At 42.6% G+C, this 23,197-nt stretch overlaps 1 protein-coding gene across 4 annotated transcripts in view; it reads right to left on the reverse strand.

Annotated features, from left to right (window-relative positions):
- PLEKHM3 (pleckstrin homology domain containing M3) overlaps window positions 1-23,197 on the reverse strand; it is a 94,725-nt gene that overhangs the window by 62,482 nt on the left and 9,046 nt on the right. For 3 of the 4 annotated variants that reach the window (XR_014948342.1, XM_015868218.3, XM_085553384.1), the window contains exons 3-4: window positions 14,566-15,501; window positions 2,585-2,730 (exon numbers count right to left, since the gene is read on the reverse strand). Coding sequence is in view for 2 of the 4 variants with exons in the window: in XM_015868218.3 (XP_015723704.2) it covers window positions 2,585-2,730; window positions 14,566-15,501 (1,082 nt within the window). In the remaining 2 variants the exon portion in view is untranslated. Of the gene's footprint in view, window positions 1-2,573; window positions 2,731-14,565; window positions 15,502-23,197 lie in introns of all 4 variants that reach the window. The other variant, XR_014948343.1, reaches the window with a different exon arrangement.

Raw genomic sequence — 23,197 nt, forward strand, 5'->3', positions numbered from 1 at the left:
CCACAACCACTTCTTATTGTACAAACCACAATCCCAGAGGACCAAATATTACTACTGTTCAGTTCTTGTGCTGCACAGCCTGAACACAGCCTCTGAGGTGAGAAAAGCGAACCTTTCTCCTTGCCGACACAATGTACCTGCAGAGCACTGATTACAGGAAAAAAAGCAGCTTTGCCCAGCATCATCAGCTGACAGGGACATGTTGCTTTCACTCTGTGTGCCTGACACAGGCACACAGTTAAAACATTACCAAGTATAGCAAAGTTATAGGACACTGAAATGCAACCTTATAATAGGAATGGTCAGGCAGACATAGTAATTCACATTGCTATTGGCCAATATAATATGTAGTTTTTCAAATTCTTCATTCAGTTTCCTTCCATTTAATAAAATGCTAGACACATTTCAGTCCATGTGCAATACTATGTTTCTGAAGACTAAAGCCTGTTTCAGCTCTGACCATAAAACATGGTGTGTAAGTAATCTACTCACCTCCTCTGTGTGGTGTGCAATTAGTCCATTGGGGAATACAGCACCCATGGCAGCAACTCTGCTTTCAAACATCACTGCACTACCTGTGAGGGCCATGGCTCTGCCCTTAGAAGAAGCTCTGTTGCTAAGATGCACTTTGGAATGTTGCCGCATGGCTTTATATGGGCACAATGGCCAGTCATTAGAAGTGAAATGCTGACTAATTAAGTGTTCCTATTTAAAATTGACCCCATAGGAAATTATTACTACCAAGATCACCTCAAGGAAGTGGGGTAAGATCTCTGCCTTTGCCAAATCAGCACATTTAATCAATATACTGCTAAGGAATCATGCCATTTCATTACCAATTTTAAGTGCAGCAGCCAACACTAAATTGCCTTTCAGACCATACAGAAAAAAGAAACATCAAACCTTGCCCCTGAGTGGCAGAAGGAGAGGTGGATGTGAAAGTGCAGGCAATACATGGCCTACCTCAGAGAAGCAGTTTAGTCAACATGGGCTTAGAGCAAGGACAAAAATAAAAGCATGTTTATGCAGAACTGAACAGAGATCTGAGGAGATCCAGTTGGAGATCTCAGCTCAGTTATGACACTGCTACCCCTTGACCTTCCCTCTCTATTGCAATTCCCCCCAATACTTGGAGATGCTGTCATGTTTTCCAAACTAAGCAATGGTTTTCCTTTCATCTCTGAGTGTTTTGGCACAGAAACTGACAAAGTACAGACTGGCACAGAATTTGGTTGTGGTCGCAAGCCACCTTACACATGTATAGACAAAATACAAAACAATTCCTCACTGTAAGAGTTGCAGTAAGTTAGATTTTCCAATGAAAACTTAAGCTTGGAAGTCCAATTTTCACTTCTCCCCTCAGCTGCTTACACCTAAGCAATTGGAAACATAGCACAGAGTAAAGTACTCACCCCCCAAACTTAGAAACCAAACCAGTTTCTTTTCTTGGCAGTATCACTGACACCTTGATATGAAATTTCCTTACTGTACCATCTACCTGTTCCATACGAGGGCTCCCTGTAATGCCCTAGGCCTAACAAGTTTAGTCCTTGGCAAAGGCATAAAAAAAATTAACTTTTAACTATTTATTCCTCGCTTCTAGGAAAGGGAGGGTTTGGGTTTTTTGTTTCCACATATCAGAGCTCTGAGAAATCTTGCAATTCGTGGTTCAAGACTATCATTTTCCTGATGGCAGGCTCTGGCTACCTTTTAATAATCTTCACTTCTGTCAAATTTTCTTCCTCAAGAGAGCTGCTTTTCCTCTAATAGGGCATTTACTGGTTATTTTTTTCCTTTTCAAATAGCCCATAATAATAATATTCGCAGACACAAAACATCAAACAGCCTCTCCTAACAGTGGCTGCTAGGTTTGAAGTTCTAGTATAATCTGGTTTCCTTATGAGTTCATTGTTGTTTCAGCACATGCCCTGCTACTGCAAAACAACACTGCTAATACGTTTGTTGGCATAACACTTGGAGGCATGTAATCAGTTCCCACTATACAGTAACCAACCACTAAGGCAGCAGCAATAGCAGATCACTGAAGTTTTAGAAAAGCAGCTTGTATGGCAAGTAAACAGCAAGAAATTTTTCTCTTTATGTTATTTTTAAGTGCCCAGTCCAAACAAGTGCTGTGGCAATGTCTTGGCATTCTGGAAATGTTTGTGCCACGAGATGGGATATACTGGGCTTCTGCAAGCACCACATTCAGGTTATGCCTATTTCCAGCAGGCATTTTGACAGTTTTAGTATCCATTGCTAAGCATTACCAACCTGTAGGCTCAGTCACTCTGTCTCTTGAACAACTAGGTGAGCAGCAATGGAAAAAACACCATCAAGAAGAGAAGTACAGATGCTCTTTTGGAGAAACACCACAGGCCTAGCTAAGAAAAGTGCAATTAAATTATCTGTCATCTTGAGAGTACATGGGCTTGACAGGTTAGGGCTATTCTGGCAAGCGAGTCAAAACAGATATTATCAGCAGAAAATGCCTATAACCCTCAACATGCAGTAAAACGTCTGTGTTTAGATAGAAACAGCAATTCAGTTCACCCACTAGTAAATCAACTTACAGGGAGATTACCTTGTACTTGGAAGTATCCCAGTTATGAACCAGTCGTGCAGGGATGAGGAAGCTGTCATCCACATGGCAGGTACAACAGTAATACCATCCACTGTAACTACACACCTTGGCTTTGCCATTGGACAAGCCTATGGAGCGCTGACAGCCTGAAGGAGAGAGGAGAAGACTGGGTTTGTACAGTATGCCATAGGTGCAAATTCAGGATACAATAAGGAAAGTAATTATTTCTTCTCCTGAGGTCATTTAAACAGAAAATAAACCAAGCCAATCAACCTCCACATAACAGCAGACAAACAAACAAAATCTCCACAATCACTACGTTTTTTTCCTTCGAAACAGAGAAAAAAGTATATCCTTTGTCTGTTGAAAAAAACTTCCACTAACTTGAACGTGTAGGACAGAGTTCAGAGAGCAGTCAAAGAGTACTTACCAGTTCTCAAGAAACTAAGGCAGAAGAGCAGCTCTGAGATGCTAGGCATTTAAGTCATTGCCATAAAAAAAAAAAAAAAAGCAAAGAATCACTGCCCAGTATTTCTCAGTGTCACATCTCCACAGTTCTTGAACACCTCCAGAGACAGTCTCTCCACCACCTCTCTGGTAAGCTTAGTATCAGTATTCTGCAGTACACAAAAAACTTTCCTTTTGTTTTTAAATTGCATTTACACACAAAGGAGAAGGTTTTAAACAACTGATGAGAGACAAAATAACCATCCACTAACTCTGGAAAATGCTCACAGAAGGTGCTCACACTGTTGCTAAAGAGCCCGATGTTTTTAAAAGCACAGCAGAGGTAAATCCCATTCCTCTGTAAAAGAAACAAAAATACCACCCACCTTCTGCTCATGGAGCAAGATGAAGGACTATACAAAAGACAGCATTTCTTCCCCCTTCCCAAGTTAAAAAGAAGCAAGTCCTCAGAGTGTTTGTGTCAGCAGTATCTCAGCAGAGTCTCTCTCTTAAGTGCCAGCATGGTAAAAAGAAGTGGTGAAATGGCTAAATGTTCTTCCTTGAAAGTTGCCTCTAGATACTTCTTTTATCATCAAAAGGCACTGAAGCACAGGTCTTGATACCTCAACTGATTCCAGCTGTAGCATTCATTACATACAGCAATCCCATCACACTGAGTGAAACAACCTGCTAAATAACACGCTGGATTTTTCTAACTCAGTGTGTTTGGACCAGGTGATGCAGAACAAGCAGTACAACTATGACTGAATGAGACTGATGTCTCCTAGCTCAGTACCATTAAAACTTCTATACATGTTCCTCACTAGCCAACACTTACTTTCTAGAGAATGAGGATGGGACAGGACATGCTAATTTCATTCCCTGCCACTCCATAAGCTGTTGTGTTAGCAATCTTGCTCCCATAGTTAGGCTGAAGGCAACAATATGCTGAACTCCAATTTCTTAGATTTTAATTGTCACCATCCCGAGCTAAAATATCTGTGGATGAGAAGGTACTATTTAGACGTTCTTTCCCAACACTTCCTAGAGCCAGAAACTTGTTCCAGTCTATGAAGAGAGTTCCCTTGGGAGATGAATGAAAGCAGAGAAGTACATTCTCCTCCTGCTCACAGAGGGATACATCCAGCCCAGAAGAACGAAAGGACTCTGCAGTGAAAAGGCTCTTGGTAAGCAAACCCTGATGCTTCTGGGTTTCTACCAAAACAGCCAATTCTCCTTTTTTCAAGTACTTCTCTGCACCCATGCTTGTTTCCTTGTTTCTCAGAAACGTATTTTTACACAGAGTATTTCCCTGTCTTCCTCATACCCTCAAGTCAACCATATTCTGCAAAAGCTACACAACAAATGTGAGGGTTGGATATTTTTTTTTATAAGAATGCAGCACTGGCACCTGCCTTACATTTCCCCTTAGCTTACAAGCTCTGCTGCTGGAAAATCACCATCCTTACCATTCCTATCTGTTGTGATTCATAATGATGGCTATTTCTACAATCCTTTCAAATCAAGTTATCAAAGCACTGATTTTCTTTGATGTTATGCAGTTCAAAGTAATGTAGAGTGTGACAAACATATTTCTATAGCATAGACCATTTACGCTACTTTGTTTTTTTTTAAGATGAGGGGGAAAAAAGAACAAGAGGAAGAGGGAAAAAAATAAAAAAGGACAAAAGAATAGCAGAGGGCTTAATGCCTTTGCAAATTCTGCACCTAGTCATTCAGGTGCATAAAGTTGTCATCATGTTTACTAAAAGCAAAGCTAGTAAAGATTCCTGGGCTTAAACTCTTCAGTATCCATCCCCATAAGATGGTGGGATGTAGCCAACCATCTCACAGATTGGTAACACAAGTCAGCAAACAGGTTTACCTGAGGAGAAGGGACCGTTTACATTTGCAGAAAAGAAAATACTTACCTAAAAAAAGAGAAAACAGTTTCCATGCATTGGGGAACAAAGCAGCACTACTTTCACCAATTCCCTCTCATATTATTCCTAATACTTATACAGAACGGTATTTGTGAAACTTCTGTACAAAAGTCTTACAAATCCTGAGCAAAGAATAAGAAGAATACTCCAACATTTATTATTATCCCCAAATTCATCCCTACCTGAAGGATGTTACAGAGCAAGCTCCAAAAAGGAGAAGCATGGCTGTCATATGCTGTTAGCAAAGTGAGGTAAGGAATGATCCTAAACCTTTCATCACCGAAAATAAGACAAAACTACACTAGAATCAAGCAGAGAAAAGAGGGGTTAGAAAAAATAGCAGCAAGAAAGTGCTGCTGGGCATGGATGAATCTCTCTCACTGCGAGCAGAGTAGAAGTATCAACATGAAGAAGCTTATCTCCAAATGCTAAGACTTTAGGAGGAAAGAATTACAAGAAGAAAAGGTTAAAAAAAAGAAGTTATCACTGATCTCTGTCCTTGACATAAGGTGATGGTGAGAGGTATAGCATGGAAGACAAAGACACTGCAATACACCTCCCATTCTGCAAAGTGTAGAAAACACCACTTCTATTATGTTTACGGTGCCATAAATCTCTTATAGTAATGGCCTATACACACAGCTATTCTTTATCCAGATACCTTGTTCTTCAGCCCTTTAGCAAGGAAATACTGGAGCAAGCTACAGCAGGAAACAAGGAAAGAGGAAGACCAAACTCAAAATAAGCACATAACTGTTTTCATTATTCAATAAAGTTATTTACTCAGTATCAGGAAAAAGCAACTCCCTTGTGATTGTGTACCATAATTAAATCTGTGACAGATTAGCTTAGAAGCTAATTCATTTAGAAACAACATACAATATGAAGAAGAAAAATGACCCACAAACTTCAAAAGGCTTTTAGCTTGATATAGCCATTAAACAGTCTAAGCAGAAAGTGCACAGCAACAGCTTTTCAGTGTTAGATCAGACACAAAACACTGTTCTAGTTTCTCAGCAAAAACAGGGAATGTGAGAATTACACTTCAGCTGCTGACATTACGTTTCTGTGCATCTTCACCAGTTCATTCTGCTGTGGAAAAACTCAAACTCACGAAGAAGACAGACTAACAATCCAGCTCTTCATTCTTGAGCTATAATCTACATCAGTTTCTCCAGAAATTAAGAAGGGCTTTTAAGTCCCCAGTTCTCAACTCTTGTTGTTTAGTTTTTAACAGACTCCAAAGGACGGACCAACCCTCCTGAACGTACGGAAACCCCAACCACTGGCTGGAGCCTTGAATTAAGGCTTAAATTAACAGCTTTCCCATCCTGACTAGTGCCAACAAAGATGAAACACACAGCCCAAGATAACTTGGCCACCCACCCCAGGCAGGCTTGTTGGTTGCAGTCCCCTGCTTATGCTGGGCAGAAGGGTCACAAAGCACCCATCCCTTCCTGCTGCAGACAGCTCATGTACACACAGCAGCTGCCCAAGGCAGACAAGATGAGTCATTCTCTAAGCACCCAGGCTTTCTTTCAGTCAGCAAAGCTTGGCTTAATGTAGTCATCCAACATTTAGACTGTCAGAGCTAGGTGTAGTAAACAACATCTTTTATGTCAGTCATACTGAACACATTGATCTATCACCCTCTCCAAGAAGATCAACAATGAAAAAATAACCATGAGTGGACAAAAGCCAGGTGACAGCACATATAGACTTCATCAATACATTAGGAGCAAAAAATAAATAAAAAATACTAGCTATGCATCAAGTGGCTGCAACAAACTTTACTTTTGGAAACTGGCTTTTTATTTGTTTGGATTTCTCCAATGTTATCAGAACACAGGTTCTTTAACCCTTAGTGTCAAGTGCTGAGAAGGGCCAAGGCACCATAATTTTCCAAAGAACTTGCTCCAAGGGAATTAAAAACAGCAACAAAAACATGCTTCACGAGCAATTATGGTTTGTGAATCCTTTAACAGACGGCCAGTCTGCATTCTCCCCAGTGCTTTGAAAAATTCCTTTATTCTCATTTGCAAGACCAAAGCACTGATGAAGAACTCACTTGCTGTTCTTTCCCCGTGCCCTAACCTTACAATGTTATTCTCTCCAATATGTGGCGCTTTGCTGAGATTCTGAAGTACTCCAAGACAGAAATGCATAGGATTTCTCAGGGAACGACTTAGTGACAGACACTGGTAGTTCACCGGCTCTTTAGACAGGGGTGGGGACTGAATGCTCGCTCTGGGCCAGCTCTTGGTAGTCCACAAGCCACGAGTAAACTGAGTATTTAAGGTAATTAGTATTCCCAATCCTACAAACGATGACACTCGTAGTTGGTTTTATGCACTGGCATGGCAGCTGAGAATACAGTCAAGAGCAGGTGAGATGTCTAAGATCAGAGCAGATGCTGGTGCCAGTGTCCAAAACTGTGGCCAGGTCATTTCACACACAGCCTCTACTTAATGCTGTTTTAATTCCTGCTCTGCAATTAGTTTGAACATCACTTTATTCTGCACTGTTCACTCATTTATCTACACTGAAGGCTCCCCAGTTTGCTGAGCTCCATTTACTTGATAAAGTGGCTATTAACATACGTTGAGGTAATCTGCCATTTCCATTCAAATACATAGCTGGTTTTGTATCTCCTTCTAACATGAGGAGCAACTGTGCATTAAGTGTTCTTATACATTCTTCACCAATGTTAGCTGAATTTCTTCTTGGTTGCACATCACTACCACAGTGCTACCTTGGGCATACGTACTGCTCAGATTTACACAGCACAGGGATGTATGAGCCCATCAGTGCTGCAGAAGGACAGGCAAAGAACCTGAAACCCTCCCAGCAGCTAGCAAAAGGTTCGTCCTCTAACCTCTCCTACATTTCTTCTGTTCTCATATAAACATAGCAGTTCTGCCAATAATACACTGCACTGACATGTGAGCTGACTTGTTTGATTTAAAAGATGCTAACCCAGCCAATGAAATAGGTTCTTGTGATGTGATCCCTACACTCCAGAGAAGTATCTGGGGACTTAAGAGTTTTCAAGGCTGAAAACCATTTTTCCAGGTGTAGCTTTCTCTATCCTGACATAGATGAGACTTGGACATCTAGACTTTCTGGTCTTGTTAATTCTTTTGTTCAAACTTTGTTAATTAATTCATCAAGACATACACCTGGAATGGCTTCACTAGACAAATGGACAAAAAAATAGTCAAAAGTTCCTTGTGGCCAGCAGAATTAATTCTCAGGATTCAAAAGCCTGGAGGAAATAAGGCATTGCTAAGGAGAAGAATAGAGCCTATGCTAAGAGTAGACATGCTCACACAGCAAAACTGAGCTCATTCTCCCAGCACCACCTTGGATAACAAAACCACATTTTAAAGTGGAAGGAAAAAAAAACAAAAAACAAAACAAACACAACAAAACTGCAATAACAACTCGCTAAAAACCTGAAGAGTTGCTTGTGAAAAGATTAGAATAGGGTGACCTATCCCAGCACAGGGCACAAAGGTACACTTTAAACTCTCCAGCAGAAATACATAGATTTATCAGCCAAGACCTGTGTACCAGCTGTTCTGCCTCCAAGGCTGATGCAAAATAGTAAAATCTCAGCAGAAGACTGTGAAGAGAATGCAGGGGTACAGGACAGGCGCTGAACTGGCCAGGCACTCAACAGAGCTGCCTTTATAGGCAGCACCAGGCCAATCTCAAACAAAATCCAGTAAAGGAGAAAACCTTGCTCTGCAAAGGCACCAAACAAATAACAGGTAGGTAAATTACCTTACTGTGATGAGATTACACAGAGCTAATGCTTTCATTGCCATTTCCCCACAGTCAAGCTCTCTTAAAACTGAAAAGCTCATTTACTTTACTTCTGAAAATGCAATGTCTTATGTGAACATAAAACTGATCACTGATAAGAGATTTAATCAATTCAAGCAAACAAAATAGACACCGTGCAACGTCTTCTAATGCCAGCCAAATGAGCTGCCACATGATCAAAGACCCTGTGGACCAGTAACCTCATGTTTTGAAACATGCAGGTGCACAGCAGATGAAGCACTGCCTGCTCAACTAATTCAAGTTACCCTGGCATAGAAACCTTTTCTCCACACCTTCTAATAAGTTAGTAGCTTCATTTAGGCGCAACGTACTTTTCAAATATTACTTTAACCACTGACAAGGTCTTTTAGCTCAACTGGCTCTGGGTAAGATTTCTGACATACCATTATTATCGATGGAAATTTTACTTCTTAATCAATAGAAACATGACCTGGAAGTGACATACAGGACCCAAAGGCTGTTCTAAAGATAATGAAGTAACAAAACCTTTACAATGCAAAAACACATTCTTACTGGGCATTCCAAAGTCTTAAATACAGGTAAGAGGAAGATCTGCTGACATCTTGGAGCAAAGAGATCAAATGAAATGAAAACAAGCATAAAGTACAGTAGTTTGAAAGCACAATCCTCTAAGTCCTGGACAGGTGAGAACAATTATTTTTGGGAAATAAAACACTGACAAGAAGTCTGACAGCTTTCCAGAGGATCTTGTATTTTATTTTTGTGCTATGTTTGCTAAGATCTGTCCCTTGCTATTTGTATTTCTGTTACTCACTGCTATCAAATAGGTGCTGAGTGCGATAACAGTTCACTAAGTATTAGCTAAATTCAAAGGAGCATCCTTGCCTTTCAACGACCTGGCTTTTTAGAAAGTTGAACTATGTCAGCATAGCATCCAGCTAATCTATTTTATTTTTAATCATACTTACTGCCTTGCAATCTAGTAGGAACACACTATTTTTGACTGAGTTAACTTCTACTAGAGTTTGAGTTGGTTTTAGACCAAGAAAGGGAGCAAGAGCAGAGACTACATGACGTAGGCACATTGAGCTGGACTCTCCCCATCTACACACAGGATCACAGCACTAGATGTAGACTATGTCCTTGAAAGCCAGCAGCTTTCCACCTGCTGCTCAATGTGACAGGAGTACATGCTCAGGAAATAGCACATTTACTACCACTGGCTACTCTGCTCCCAGCTATCAGCTTAGCCAGCCAAGTCAGAGGTGCCATAATAGCAATATTCGTTTTCTCTGACAAGTGACAAGTCAAAGAGGAAGCAGAGAAGAAAAGACAGAAGGTACTCCAAAACAGGTGTGAGGAAAGCCACATAGAGAAACAAAAGGGTGCAGAGTACATTTTGCAGAAAGCAGAAACTCCCACATCCATTAGGACTTGTTGTCAAAGCAACAAGTGCTCCTGGCAGACTGAACACTGGAAAAAAATGTTTGTTTTAATGGAAGGAAAGGGAGAAATAAAATAAAATAAAATAAAATAAAATAAAATAAAATAAAATAAAATAAAATAAAATAAAATAAAATAAAATAAAATAAAATAAAATAAAATAAAATAAAATAAAATAAAATAAAATGTGAAAAGAAAAAAAAAACATTTAAAGAATAGAAGCCATGCAAAAAAAAAGGAGTCGGGTTTGCCACCTTCCTCATCTACAGAAAAATGAAGGCACAAGCCAAGGGAATAGCAAATGACAAGGGCTGCTAGGCAATTCTGCTCCTGACAGACCTCCAGAAGGGGTTCTCCAGGTCAGACAGCTAACTGCTCTTCCCCAGGAGCCCATGGATAACCTAACAGGGAGAAAGGAATGTCATTGGAGTGGCTACCACCACTGGTAAGATGCTGTACCTGCCAAACATGTTCTGATGGAAGCCACAAGCATGTTCTGACTGAAGCCATTTGTCATATGAACAGTTGAATCCAGGTAAAATAAATAAGTAAAAAACAAAACAAAACAAAAAAACCTAATTGATCACCATAACATGTCGTGTTAATTTTATTATTAAAAGAAACAAAACAAACAAACAAAAAAAAACAATCAAGTCATAAAACCTAATGTTTACAAGCTTGCACTTGCAACCAGCTTTCGCTTCATACCCCTTTGAGGACAAGAGGTTTCGCCTGAAATGTCACTCTAGCTCAGAGCCCCAGACGCTGCCCATGGGAACACTGGTACACCCTATGGAATAGCAACACAACAGGAGCAAACCTGCAGCTATATGAATACATGAAGGACAGAGGAGGGTGCCATTTTAGTGCCAGTAGTTTCTAGGTCATTCAGCTTTCTAAATGTGTGGCCATTCAAAGTCAGAAATACAACTAGTGGCAGCAAAGGAAAAAGTTTATAAAAGCGTGTCTCTCCACATTATCAACAGCCTGATAGGGCATTATTTCTTGTAATTTCAAATGATGAGCTGTCTTCCACAACAGAAAGCTACACGATTTTGTATCTGCTGACAAAGAAAAAGACTTTTTTTTCCTCCTTTTGACTCCAGTGTATTAACAGTTTGTACCCCTGCCCTATGACTACATCTGACACTACCGTCCTGGCTTGAGTTGAAAAGTGCCAGTCAGACTCCAAGATAAACTTGTCAATAGAGAAGTGCAGACATTCTTCCCTACCTGCTTGTGAATGTCAGCTGTTTGTCTGGGAACAGTCCCTTGAAAAGCCTTTACTAAAGGAGAAAGGAAAAGGGAGATACAGAGGGCAATTCAAACAAACAAACAACAACAACAACAAAAATACCTAAAAAAAAACCCCAACAAAACCACAACGGGGAGGAGAACTGCACAAAGGCTGCAAAGAGGGGGGAAAAGAAACCCACAAAAACACAACCTCTCCCCCATCAGGTCCTCCCAACAACCTTCTTTATCAGCGGTTCATTGTCAATCAATTAGCCAAGGCAGCGGGGGTCTGTAAGAAGGGGGGTAGCTTGAGAGACAATGGTCTGCCCTGTTGTATTACTATTTAATCACTTTTCCTAAATAAATAAAGCAGCCCTGAGGTGCTGTCATGTCAAGGGAATTTATAACAAAAAAAAAAAACCCTTCATTTTTCATTGGTCATTACTTTTCCTTCCCTCCCACCCCCGCAGGACTAGAGAGGGTTATTACTGTAGCCTTAAGTTCCATCTTTGTGTTGCTTGCCTTTGATTCCCACTCGGACCTTGCCACTTTCTGGCACTAATTTGTCAGGCCGAACAAAGGAGGGATTTGTACCTCCTGTAAGGTCTCAATTAGGAAAGGCTTCTGCTGTATTATGCGCCATTGGGACAGGACACAAAGACGGTAATTACAGGAATTTGCACTAAATGGCTGAAGAATTCACAGCAAAACTTTTCTTTCTCCCCCTCCTCATCCTTTTCCAAGCTTACCCCTCCCAGCAGCCCCGGGGAAAACTGCTCTCAATGCCTGCAAGATGTAATTACCAACAGCAGGCCCCTTACTTTAAACAGCAGCCCACGCAGGGAACAACACAAACTGCCTGCAGGAAGCAAGGTATAAGGAGGGAGCCTTAGCGTCTCCAAAGTCTCCTCAGCACAACTTTTCTGAGCCAGACAAGATTTCTCAGTTTCTCTCAGATATAATTAAAATCATTCGTTTCTTTGTGCTGTGTTAACAGCCAGAAGTACCAGCTGACTTCTACTAATCAGCTCGGAGGGTTTCAAGGCAATTGGCAAAGGGTATGCTCCCACAGTAAACGCTATGTATCCCCCCCATCCTTGGGTACAGGTAGCCCCAGTGGCATCATCCAAAATCCAAGAGGTGGCATGCTTCTTACAGGCTCTTCACAATTCAAATTTCTCTGAGCAAGAGAGAATTGAGCTTTTGTTCACTTCTGCAAACTAAAAGGAGCACACAGGAGCACTGGGAAAATCTCACACCTATCAGGAAAAGACACAACGTGACGAGCACTGTCAGAATACTTCATTTATGTGGGGAACACAAATGAGTTCAGACTAAGTATCCCATGTTTGGCAGAGGAAATCCACTCCTTCCTAGTAAAGAATCTCTTCCCACATGACACAACACAAAACTAAAATCTACCTCACACTGCAGATGCACATTTTGTTGCCATTACAGAACCTGATCCTGCTGGAAACACCACCTTGAAATTCTCCTGGACCTCAGTCAAAGGATGAAGCAAAATTAGAAAATATTCCTCCATCAAGCTTGAAATGAAAAGAAATAAGAAGAAAGGAATAGAGTTTGAACACAATGTGGGATGTTATCTTAAAATGAGACATATAATTCTTCTGACTTCTTGACTTTCACAAGGGCTGTCTGCTAGGTACCACATCAGGTTGATTCCATGTTGGGGTTACCTGTTTGACTATGTCCAGAGTCTCCTGCCAACTTTTATTCTCACAACTGTTCTTAAAGGTAAGACATCTTTGTTGCCCCTGTTTTAGTGGCAGCAGATATTTGCTTACACTCTTAGGTACCCAATGGCACACAGTTAATCAGAGTTGTTGCGATACTCAGGCACGTTCAATTGAGCTTGGCACATAATTAGTCCCAGAAAAACAAGACATGAAGTTATAGTTCATAGCCAAGAACAGGACTGAATTCAAGCAGAAGCCCCAACAACACGACCAAACTGATAATTGCCATGAGGCAAACCTTTATGATACTCCAGCAACCAAAGAAGTGTCATGCAGCGTGGAGAGGTGAGCAGGAGGCATATGTGCAAGTGTTCACCACAGAGATGAAGCCAGCCTCACCGACACCCAGCTCTGCAGGCAACACGTATTTCTGGGGGCTCGGGTCTCCTCCAGCAGGGATTCAGACAAGCCAGCTGGCCCTTCACAGACCCCAGAAAGCCAGGTGTGGTTCTAGAGCAACGGGAGAACCTCAAACCAGACATATCCCCATCCCAGGGGGATGCAGAACCCTAGCAGCTCCCACAACAAAAGATGAAAACCCACTGAAAAGCTGCTACTGATGCAGCTGGCAATTTTAAGTGAACGTAACTAAAGCCAGCCCATGGAGCACAATTTTGGCACAAGGTTCCAAAATGGCTCCACAGTGCACTCATACGGGTCCCCTCTATTTCCACCTCATTCTAAATCAGGATAAAAATCACACTCCTGCCTGGAACTAGAGTCACATTTCAAATGAACTGAGATTCACAATTAGATGCAGACCCTGAAGGCCACGTTTTCATTTCTACCTCAGGGGAAGTGATGAACAGATAAGCTCATGCTAGAATCTCAGTGCTAGAACATGTGCCACCAAATGATGGTAGGTCATGGAAATATACACATGGCTTTAAGGAGTCTACTCAGAAAGCTCAACACTGAAAATGAGCTCCAAAAACAACTTTAAGGAGACTTCTTAATAAAATACACAAGTCCTTGATATTGGAAACCAGCTTTGTAACCAGAATTCAGGTCCTTTTGATTCTGGACTACCTGTGCACCGTCCTTTGAAAACAACTCGTCTGCCCAGTAAGGAAGCCCTGCCCACATAGTGTATGCTGTGTGTGCACAACCTTAACATATGAGAACTGTGCATCAGGTGCTGGAGAGTCCCTGCATATATTTTAAGTTTTTCTCCACATTTTAGAGAGCAAAGAAGGATTAATACACCAAAGTGTCTATGACAGTAGTGAGAGGTAGAGAACTGTATACTGCTAAAACAAACGTAAGCTCTTCCAGGTGATTTTCCATTTGTTTGCCTTTGCAGAGGAGGAAAGGGTGCAGAAACTGCTGTCTAATTGCTTACCTGCACACTTGAAGCTCTGAACTGTGAGCCCTCTCTCTAGAGACAGTGTGGTCAGGATGCTGAGGAAGCTGGTTGTCACAGACTGGCGCTTGCTCTTCCTGAAATCATTTCCAAAGGGTCGATCTCCAGGTTTGTTTCGAAGTGTGACCTGTGGGTTCTGACCTAGACTTCTAGTAGCATTGGCTGCTGTCTTCAGTGCTTCCATCCACTCCTGGGCCCTCTGACGGGTCTCTGCACGCAGGCGGAGGACATCTTGAGGAAAAATGACCTGAAAGCAAGAGTCACAGCCATCTTGAGTATCTGTCTGAACCGACAGGCAAACGTCAACATTGTAGCTCAGCAGAGGGTCTTCATCAAGCCTACCAGGTTGGAATGCCATTAGATGAGACCTATTTAAGACAAAAGTAAATGCCTTCCAGTTATTCTGGACAGTTAACCTATATAGAGTCCCCGATTTGAGAATATTTTGGCATTCTTTAGTATTTTCCGTCAAATTCATAGACAGCAAAAGTTCCATGGGCTTCTCTACCAATCCATTAGTTTGAGAAAGGTCACTGCTATTGTCAGGCTCTGGCACATTCTCCACTTGCTCTGGCTGTCTTGTCAAAGTAGGCACAGAAGCACGCATCGCTTCCCAGAGCTTCCGCCCCCAGTCCAAAGCCTCCCATGATGACTCTGCCTTCAGCTGCAGCTGAGAGTTGTCCGACAGGACAGCCTCCACCACCTTGGCTTCAATGCTACCAGTAACAGTGACTCTTTGAAAATGCACGAGCGGATACATGGTGGGAAGAGTCTGGTTGCCACTGCTGTCCAGGCAATATAGGTACAGTTTGTATGGGGAGAGCTCAGCATAACAGGTTTGCCAGTAGCTGTCATTGTCTCTTCTAATTTCTAAGTATCCCTTCTTCAGAATATTTGGGAACGTTGGCTTGTGTTCTAGAAGAAACAAAATGAGAACATTAATTCATTTTAAACAACACCTCACTTTGCTCAGTCATACTGCCTTACACTTTTCTACTGATCATACAAGATGTATTTGGAGGCTAAGACCATGGAAATAGCCATTATCCAATATGGTATAACTACAAAATACAATCACTATCAAAAACATAGCACTGCTTACTCAGAGATGCCAAGCACTTTACAGAGAGGGGGGGCAGGGAAACAGGGTCAAAGGTAATTTTTCAGCAATAACCCAGTAGGAGTGGCGGAGCAACAAAAAAGTGCAAGCATCCCAGAATGGAGTCCAGAAGTGTTATAAGGTGAACATACAAGTGGCAGCACAATGATGCTAAGCACAGAGGAGTGATGATGTCGCTTGGACATCTCTCACAGTGAATCTGTCACTACATTTGATATTTGTCCCACCACACGTTCATGTGATACACCTGGGTTGAGCCCAGGTGTGCTCTCACATCCTTCCTGAAGAGGACAGAGGGGTGAAAAGGAGGAAAAAGCTCGTGAGCCACGAAGGCAAAGAGATCACTTAACAATTACCATCACCAGCAGATACCACTTGGCCCACGGAAACTAGTTTAATTTATAGTGAACTAAAATACATTTGGACATAGATAGATAGATAGATAGATAGATAGATAGATAGATAGATAGATAGATAGATAGATAGATAGGAAGACAAAATAGCACCTCGCTACCCTTCTGCCTCGCGGATGGGCGCAGCTGCACGACAGTTAGAACTGTCGAAACCGTCGGTGCCCAGCAGGGGGCAGCACCGCTGCGCCAGACGAGCCGTGCCCCACCGCTGGCGCTGCCGACGGGTGCGAGCGCTCATTCATCATGGGCTGGACGTGCCCATCTTCACAACCAGCAGTTCCTGCCCTCAGCCCCACAGCCTTTCAGAAGGATGGGGTAGGCAGCTGGAGGCAGGAAACATTTCCAGCATCACCACTGGACCAGCTACCTCTCAGGTCAACAGCCCACGCTCTAACAAGTGTCAAACATGAGCACCTGTGAGCATGCCTAGGATGTCTTCAATGCAAACTACCTGGGTTTGAGAGAGCTTGGAAGCAGAGAGCATAGGATGCAGCTGCATGTACGGTCCCACATCCCCACACAGCTTCCTAGGAGGGCTGGCTGGACCGCCCTCAGTGAAGCCCAACGATAAGCATTTATAGGATTAAGTAGACAAGTTTCAGTCAACCTTAATCAATATCCATAAGAATTAATTGTTTGGGAATACTTAGTGCGAGTAAGCAAACCTGAGACAGGCAGTAAAGAGTGAGGAAAGGATGTTACCTCCCATCCACGCAAACAAAATGGATGCTTAAGTTTTGGTTGGCCTCAGCTTCCCCATGTAGCTCATATACACAGAATGGAGACTGCACTTAACACCACGTGCATAAAGCACTCTTGAATTTACCTATAAAGGTTTGCTGTATATACAACAAAAATCATAGCAATTTAAAAATCACTGTTTTGACACCAGGTACAGAAAGGCTGAAAATAAATAAATACAACTGTATATTGCAGACAAATGTGCTACTCCAGAATATTTCATCTAATTATGAAAACTGAAAGCCCAAGCTAAAACCTGAAATGGTAGAGAAAAAGCATGCCTTCATAATCCCAAACGGATACACATGTGTGCATATACACACTAAAAGAGAACCAATTTCGTTCACTATCCATCTCTGGCCCTGACATTCATTAGTATTTCTGTGCTAACTCAAAAGCCATTAATTTATCTGAAACCCACACTAATCCCTTTGTAGTGCAGATAATGGGCATCCATTCTAGAGTCATCTTCCCTTTTATTAATCCAATCAGGGAGGCAGCGCTTCTGCAGCTCCAACTGCAATCTCTCTCGCTTCCATCAAGTACAGATGACAGTTCAAGCTTCTCCATAATAAGACAACTCATAACCTTCCCCCAGCCACCCCTCCTTCATCTGCACACAGGTTTGCTCATCTTTTGTTGAGTTACTGAAAGGCTCTCTCTCCTTCTCTGCTTTTCACAGAGGCACCCCCCCTTCTCCCTTCTTCACCCCACTCCTTCCCTCAAGCTCAGCTCCACCCTCTAAATGAGATGAAATCAGCAGCCAACTTTATTATCATTCAGATGCCTCATTTTGTTTAGGTCAGGGCAGTAGATGCTGGCAGAGACATGCTAAATACACACACACACACACACACACACACACACACACACACAACCCTTAAGGCCCCCCTGTTCCCAGATCTCCTCCATGTGCAGTGTGCCAGCCAATGCTTTTCCACTCAGAGAGCAAATGCTCCCACTTCTACCATCCACCTTCAACACAGAAACCGAACCTCTGCATCTCTTCCTCCTTACAGACACATGGAGAGTAAACTGAGGAAGTATTAAATAAGTAAATAAATAAATAATAGTGGAAATAGTAACAGTAAATGGCCCGTACCTGGACCATTTGGAGTTACAGTTTCAAGCAATGAGGGGGAGGGAGGCAGAAGGAAGCAGAAATGCAGCAACTAAGGACAGGGAAATATGCTGACATACTTGTGTCCCAGGAAAACGTGTCCTACTCTGCAACACAGAAGCATTTCTGATTTCAGCAATACCAAGTAACTTGGAAATGCTTCTTTTCTGAAGGACTTTACTTTTGAGGTGGTATTCCTGCCTGGATTCTCTGGTGCTCACAGACAAGCACAAGTCACAGAGCTTTCATCACTAGACCTTGAATAAAATTCTTATAGAACTCAGCAGATGCCTTTCTGACCTGAAACACTCTATCAGGATGGATTGCTGTCTCACAAGGCTCCTGAGTTGTGAGAGATGGCACTGCCAGACATGTGGTCAAAGAGCACAGCTGCAGAAACCTGTGCAAGTCACCTTAAATACAAAAACAGTTTTTCGCTAACAATTTCCCAATTTAAGTACAGTTTTGGCATGGCAGACTCAAGCAGAGATACGAGCTAAGAAATGCCTCTGGGTTCTCCTCCCAGCTCTACCACTAACTCTGTAAGTCAAGTTGGCCAACTCATTTACTTGTACTTTTTGTTAACCTCCATTCTGCACACTGTTTTATGTCCACTCTCCTGTAAGCCCTACGTTTTTGATCACACTGTTCTCAAAGCTCTTGGGAAGCCCTCTGACAGAACACCCTCAATCTGCTGCTGCCAAAATAAATTAGACACATAGGCTCCTCCTTAACAGGACTAGTGACTCACTTGGGGCTTGCAGGATTAGGAACTAACTGTCTGCGATGTCCACTGCTCTCCCACTTAAAACCACCATCTTTTCTTCCCATCCATTCTCCATCTGACTCTGCAGATGTATCTTTTGCAGACAAAATAAGTGAGAAAATGAAATGAAGATGCATTTGCTGATCCTTGTATAAATTCACTCAATTCTACTTCAAAAAGAAGGAAGAAAGAGTACAAAATAACTGACAAAGCTATGAAAACAGAGGCATTGGTTTACATTAGCAGATTGCTAACACCACTAAGGGAAAAGTCTTACATACTGTAATAGCAACTAACATGAAAATTCAGTTATGAAAGTCATCACAACATCACTGGAAGCAATCAGCACTGCCCCAGGAGATGAAAAACTCTATTAAGCTTTATGGAATGCTGTAACACAATCTCCATAGGATGTAACCCTCCCAACCTAACTCGCTGGTGCCTCTTACTGTAATCCTCCTGCACTGTCAGTTTCTTTACTTGACCCCCCCTCAAAGCTTCCCACTGCACTTGCCTTCTCCACTCTCTTTGCCTTCCCATGGCCCCACAACAGGGGAGCAGACAGAGCACTGCTGCTGCTCTCTGTCAGCTCTTGTGGCCCCTTCACTCAGAGGGTACCCGATGAGCAACCAGGACTGAGCCAGAAGAGGACAAGGGCAGCACTCAGATCAGACAGAGCAGTTAGAGGGGAAGTCTGATCCAGCAGATGAGATTAGATGATCCAAATTACATTTCTATCTGATCTTAGACAAAACACCTCACCCCAACCCTCTTCTCCCCTGCTCAATCCTGCTGTGTGGTTTAAGTTAGAACATCTTGGGAGAAGGGGCCGTCCCTTGCTAGATGTCTAGACAGCCCTCAGCACTTACGGACCCCAGCCCAGTGGAGGGCATCCAACACATGTTGGATTTTAAACAATTGTCTCCTCAAATCTTGAAAGGCTCCAAACCTCTGCAAGCACAGCTCTTCCTTGCCTACCTTTTAATGCTGAAAATAGATCGGCCTCCAGAGGCACTGGATGCTCCAACTGGCTGGATGCTTTCCGGGATTATTTCCAAGTAGTTTGAGGCTTCCTGCTCTCCAGAGAGGAAGGTGCTAAGTGTTGTTTCCACACATCTGCCTTTTGGATGGCAACACTATTGTCTTCTACACAATACCACACAGCTATAACACTCTATCATCCCTGTAGCAAGTGGTCCACCCTGGACGTGCAACTGCTTACAAAAGACAGTGCTAATGGAGTGTTTTTGCAAGACCACAAATAGTAATTAGATTCACAAACCTCCCTGGTAGATGGGAAAGGAGCTCAGCTTTAGGTGGCCATCAGCAGTGTGTCAGTGTGAGGTCTTAACATCTTACCCTTAGCATTTTACATCACTCAAGATCTCTGGCTAAGTCCATTCTGCAGCAGCTCCCTTACTTAGCACAACCGCTCAATTTTCTGTCCACCTGTCTTTGAGGCTCCTTCCTGAGCAGAACAACAGTGGCGGTTGTTGCTTCTGCCATCTCCTGCTCTGTGACCCACTGCCAGGAACCTGCTCATCACAGCATTACACACTACTGAATGCTGCGCAAGCTAACAACGTAGGCACAGAGACAGTGCCAGTCACTGCTGCTGCTGCTGAAGGCAAGGATATCTGGCAAACAAATTAAAGATTCCCACATTTTCCAAGCGGTTATTTTCTAACAAAGCTGAAGTGAGATGAATTAGGATTTTGTTTTAATTTCAGTGACTTCCATTTCCCTGTCAATTTACATTAGAAGTTATGAATTAAATTTCAAGAAAAAATTTCCCTTTCGATCAAAGAACAATTTCAGCATCAAGTTCTCGATGGCACCTAGTCAAAGGCTCCAAGGAGCTCTCAGTTATGATATGATTTTGCAATTCAAAGCAGCCAGACCCTGCAGGTGCTCATGTCTGTGGCTTCAGCAGCCCCTAGCTGTAATAAAACTGAGCACTTGCACAAGAATGCTTACAGACATAACCTAAACAATATCATTCCCCTGCAGATGACACTTGTTGATTTCTAGTGCAGACTCCCCACTATCACCACCAAGCCCCATCACACTTGACAGCCATGTCAAATAGTATTGAGATATAAATCAGCTCCTTTGCTTAAGGATTATCTTGCTCTCAATTCAACCCAGACTGCAAGTGTTGCTAAAAATCTGTAGGCCCAGGAGCTTGCTTCCATGAATGTCATTAACACCACAATAATGCACACATGTCCTCCCTTCAAAAGCCATCAATTCAGGTGAAGAAAAACCTTGTAATTTCCTTCACCAATTCACACGCACTTCCTCAGCAACCCTTCAACCTGCTCCTTACCCAGCTACTGAGCACAACATGCATGGCTGTGTTTGGTTAAGACAGAATTGAGTCTGCTTTATGCTACATAAGGTCAGTGCAGGAGTAGAAAAATGAAATCCCTCAAGTCAGTGTGATCCCTGAAGTAGGATAAAGCAGCTTTGTAGAACTCAAAGATCAGTACCAGTCTGTGAACCACTATTGTGCTGCTCATGAATAGAAATTCAGATATGTTTTCCCTCCTCAAAAACATACCAGAGAAGTTTGCCAGGGTAATATGATGGAAAGCACAGCAATGACAAGAGAGTAGCGAGGTCCTAGGCTGCAGCAAGTGATGGTTTGCTTAAATGCAACAGCCAAGGAAAGAAGCTGCTTACTTTCAGAAGGCATCAGGTACACAGGGATCTCAAAAGAGATACCCTTAACTCCACTGCCAACTCTTAAATGAGGTCTGTGATGGGCTGGGTCCTGGCTTGACCCCTCTTGGTCACTCAGGTGCATTGCACCTGATCTCCCCTGGGTTGGCCCTGCCTTCCTACCAGGTGCTCCATCATTGCAGTCATGCACTTAGCATTTCTGCTACAGAAATGAGCATCTAAAAAAAACTCTATCCAAGAGTTGCACGAAGTTGGGGCCTAAACCTCTTTTGAAAATTTCTCTGTACTTCTCCTGAAGATGTAATCAGACCTTTGCAGTGTTCCAAATGATGACTATGTTCCCAGATAGGTAAAAAGATACAAAGAGAAGGAAAAAATGGCAAATCAGTCAGCAGAGAGAGGCAGGTGAAGTTCTGTCCCCAGTCAGTGGACTTTGGCCTTGTTAGCCAGTTTTAAGGCAATCATTTTCTTCAACATGCCTATTTAGCCTTGTTGCAGCACTACAATAAATCCATAGATGCAGCATCCTAACATAGTACTGCCAAAATCAGTGGGGCTGACTGCATACCTACCTGCACAGCCTGCTGGTGAGGGGCACCAGGCCATCAGCTCTCTGCAACTGAGACACTTACAGCACACAGGTGCTCCTCCACTCAGTGAATGCTCTTCAGTGCCCCACTCTCATAGGTATGGCAGGCAAAATAAGAAGTTATCTGGGAAAAACACTGTAGCACCCACACTCTGGGACTGGGTTGTGTTGAAATGAAAACATCTTTGACAGTCACATGAATGTTTTCATTCAAAGACTGCTCATGCACTGTTTTAATGATCTAAGCAAGTTTCCTGGAGATGCTACAAAAGAAATATTCTCCCTTTGTTTGCCAGGACACACGCCCAGGAATACAAAAGACTGCCTTGAATTTGCTTGCAACTTCCTTCTTTTCTAGCTCCATTTACTGCTTGACACTGCTCTGCAGCACAAGTGCTCATTTCTGGTACACTAGCTATGTTGCCAGCAGGCCGGAGATACAGCCCCAAAAGGAATAGCTTCTTTCAAGCTTTTTCCTCCACAGAACATGGAGTAGATCCAGTTTCATTTTATTTGTCTTATGAGAAAGTAAGCAGCAGGAACAGATAAGCTCAGAGTAATAAATATAATATGAAGATAATGAAAAAATAATTGTGATTGTGAAGAGCTAATCTGTGCAGCAACTTGGCCAGCCTCAGAGGACCGGGAGACCTCTGCAGGCTCCAGAGGGAAGTCCTTCACCACCACGGGGACTGAGGAGCAGCTGCAAACTGCTCTCAGTACCTCATATGCACTGGTTTAATCTGCATCAAAGCCCTGGAGAAGGATGCCTCCACAACTTCTTCTGGTGCCTTCCACCACCCCAGCAGCTTTCAGCCAACCTCCAAATACATTTTTTATCTGTTGTGGAGTACAGTTACCAGTCCCTGCAGTTACATTCCTGCAACACTTACTTTCTTGGTTTTGCTTTTCTGTTTTAAGCTCAGTTCAAAGTAGCAGCAAACTCTAAGGTAGTCTCTTCAGTAAATGCAAAGGGAAGAAATACTGCAGCTACTGAACCCTTCACAGCAGCAGAACAGAATACACTAAAAGTTAGAAGGTCATTTTTGACCACAGCTCTCATTCCTCAAGGGAGGTACCATCACCCTGAGATGGGCATCCCATGCAGAAGGGCTCAGGGAGTGCACGTAGCAAGCACTGACAGATGCCTCAGCCTTCACAAAAAGCAGTAGGAAAG

The sequence above is a fragment of the Coturnix japonica genome, chromosome 7, assembly GCF_054131305.1.
Source record: "Coturnix japonica strain WE chromosome 7, WE-NBRP24, whole genome shotgun sequence".
In the NCBI taxonomy this organism is placed as follows: domain Eukaryota; kingdom Metazoa; phylum Chordata; class Aves; order Galliformes; family Phasianidae; genus Coturnix; species Coturnix japonica.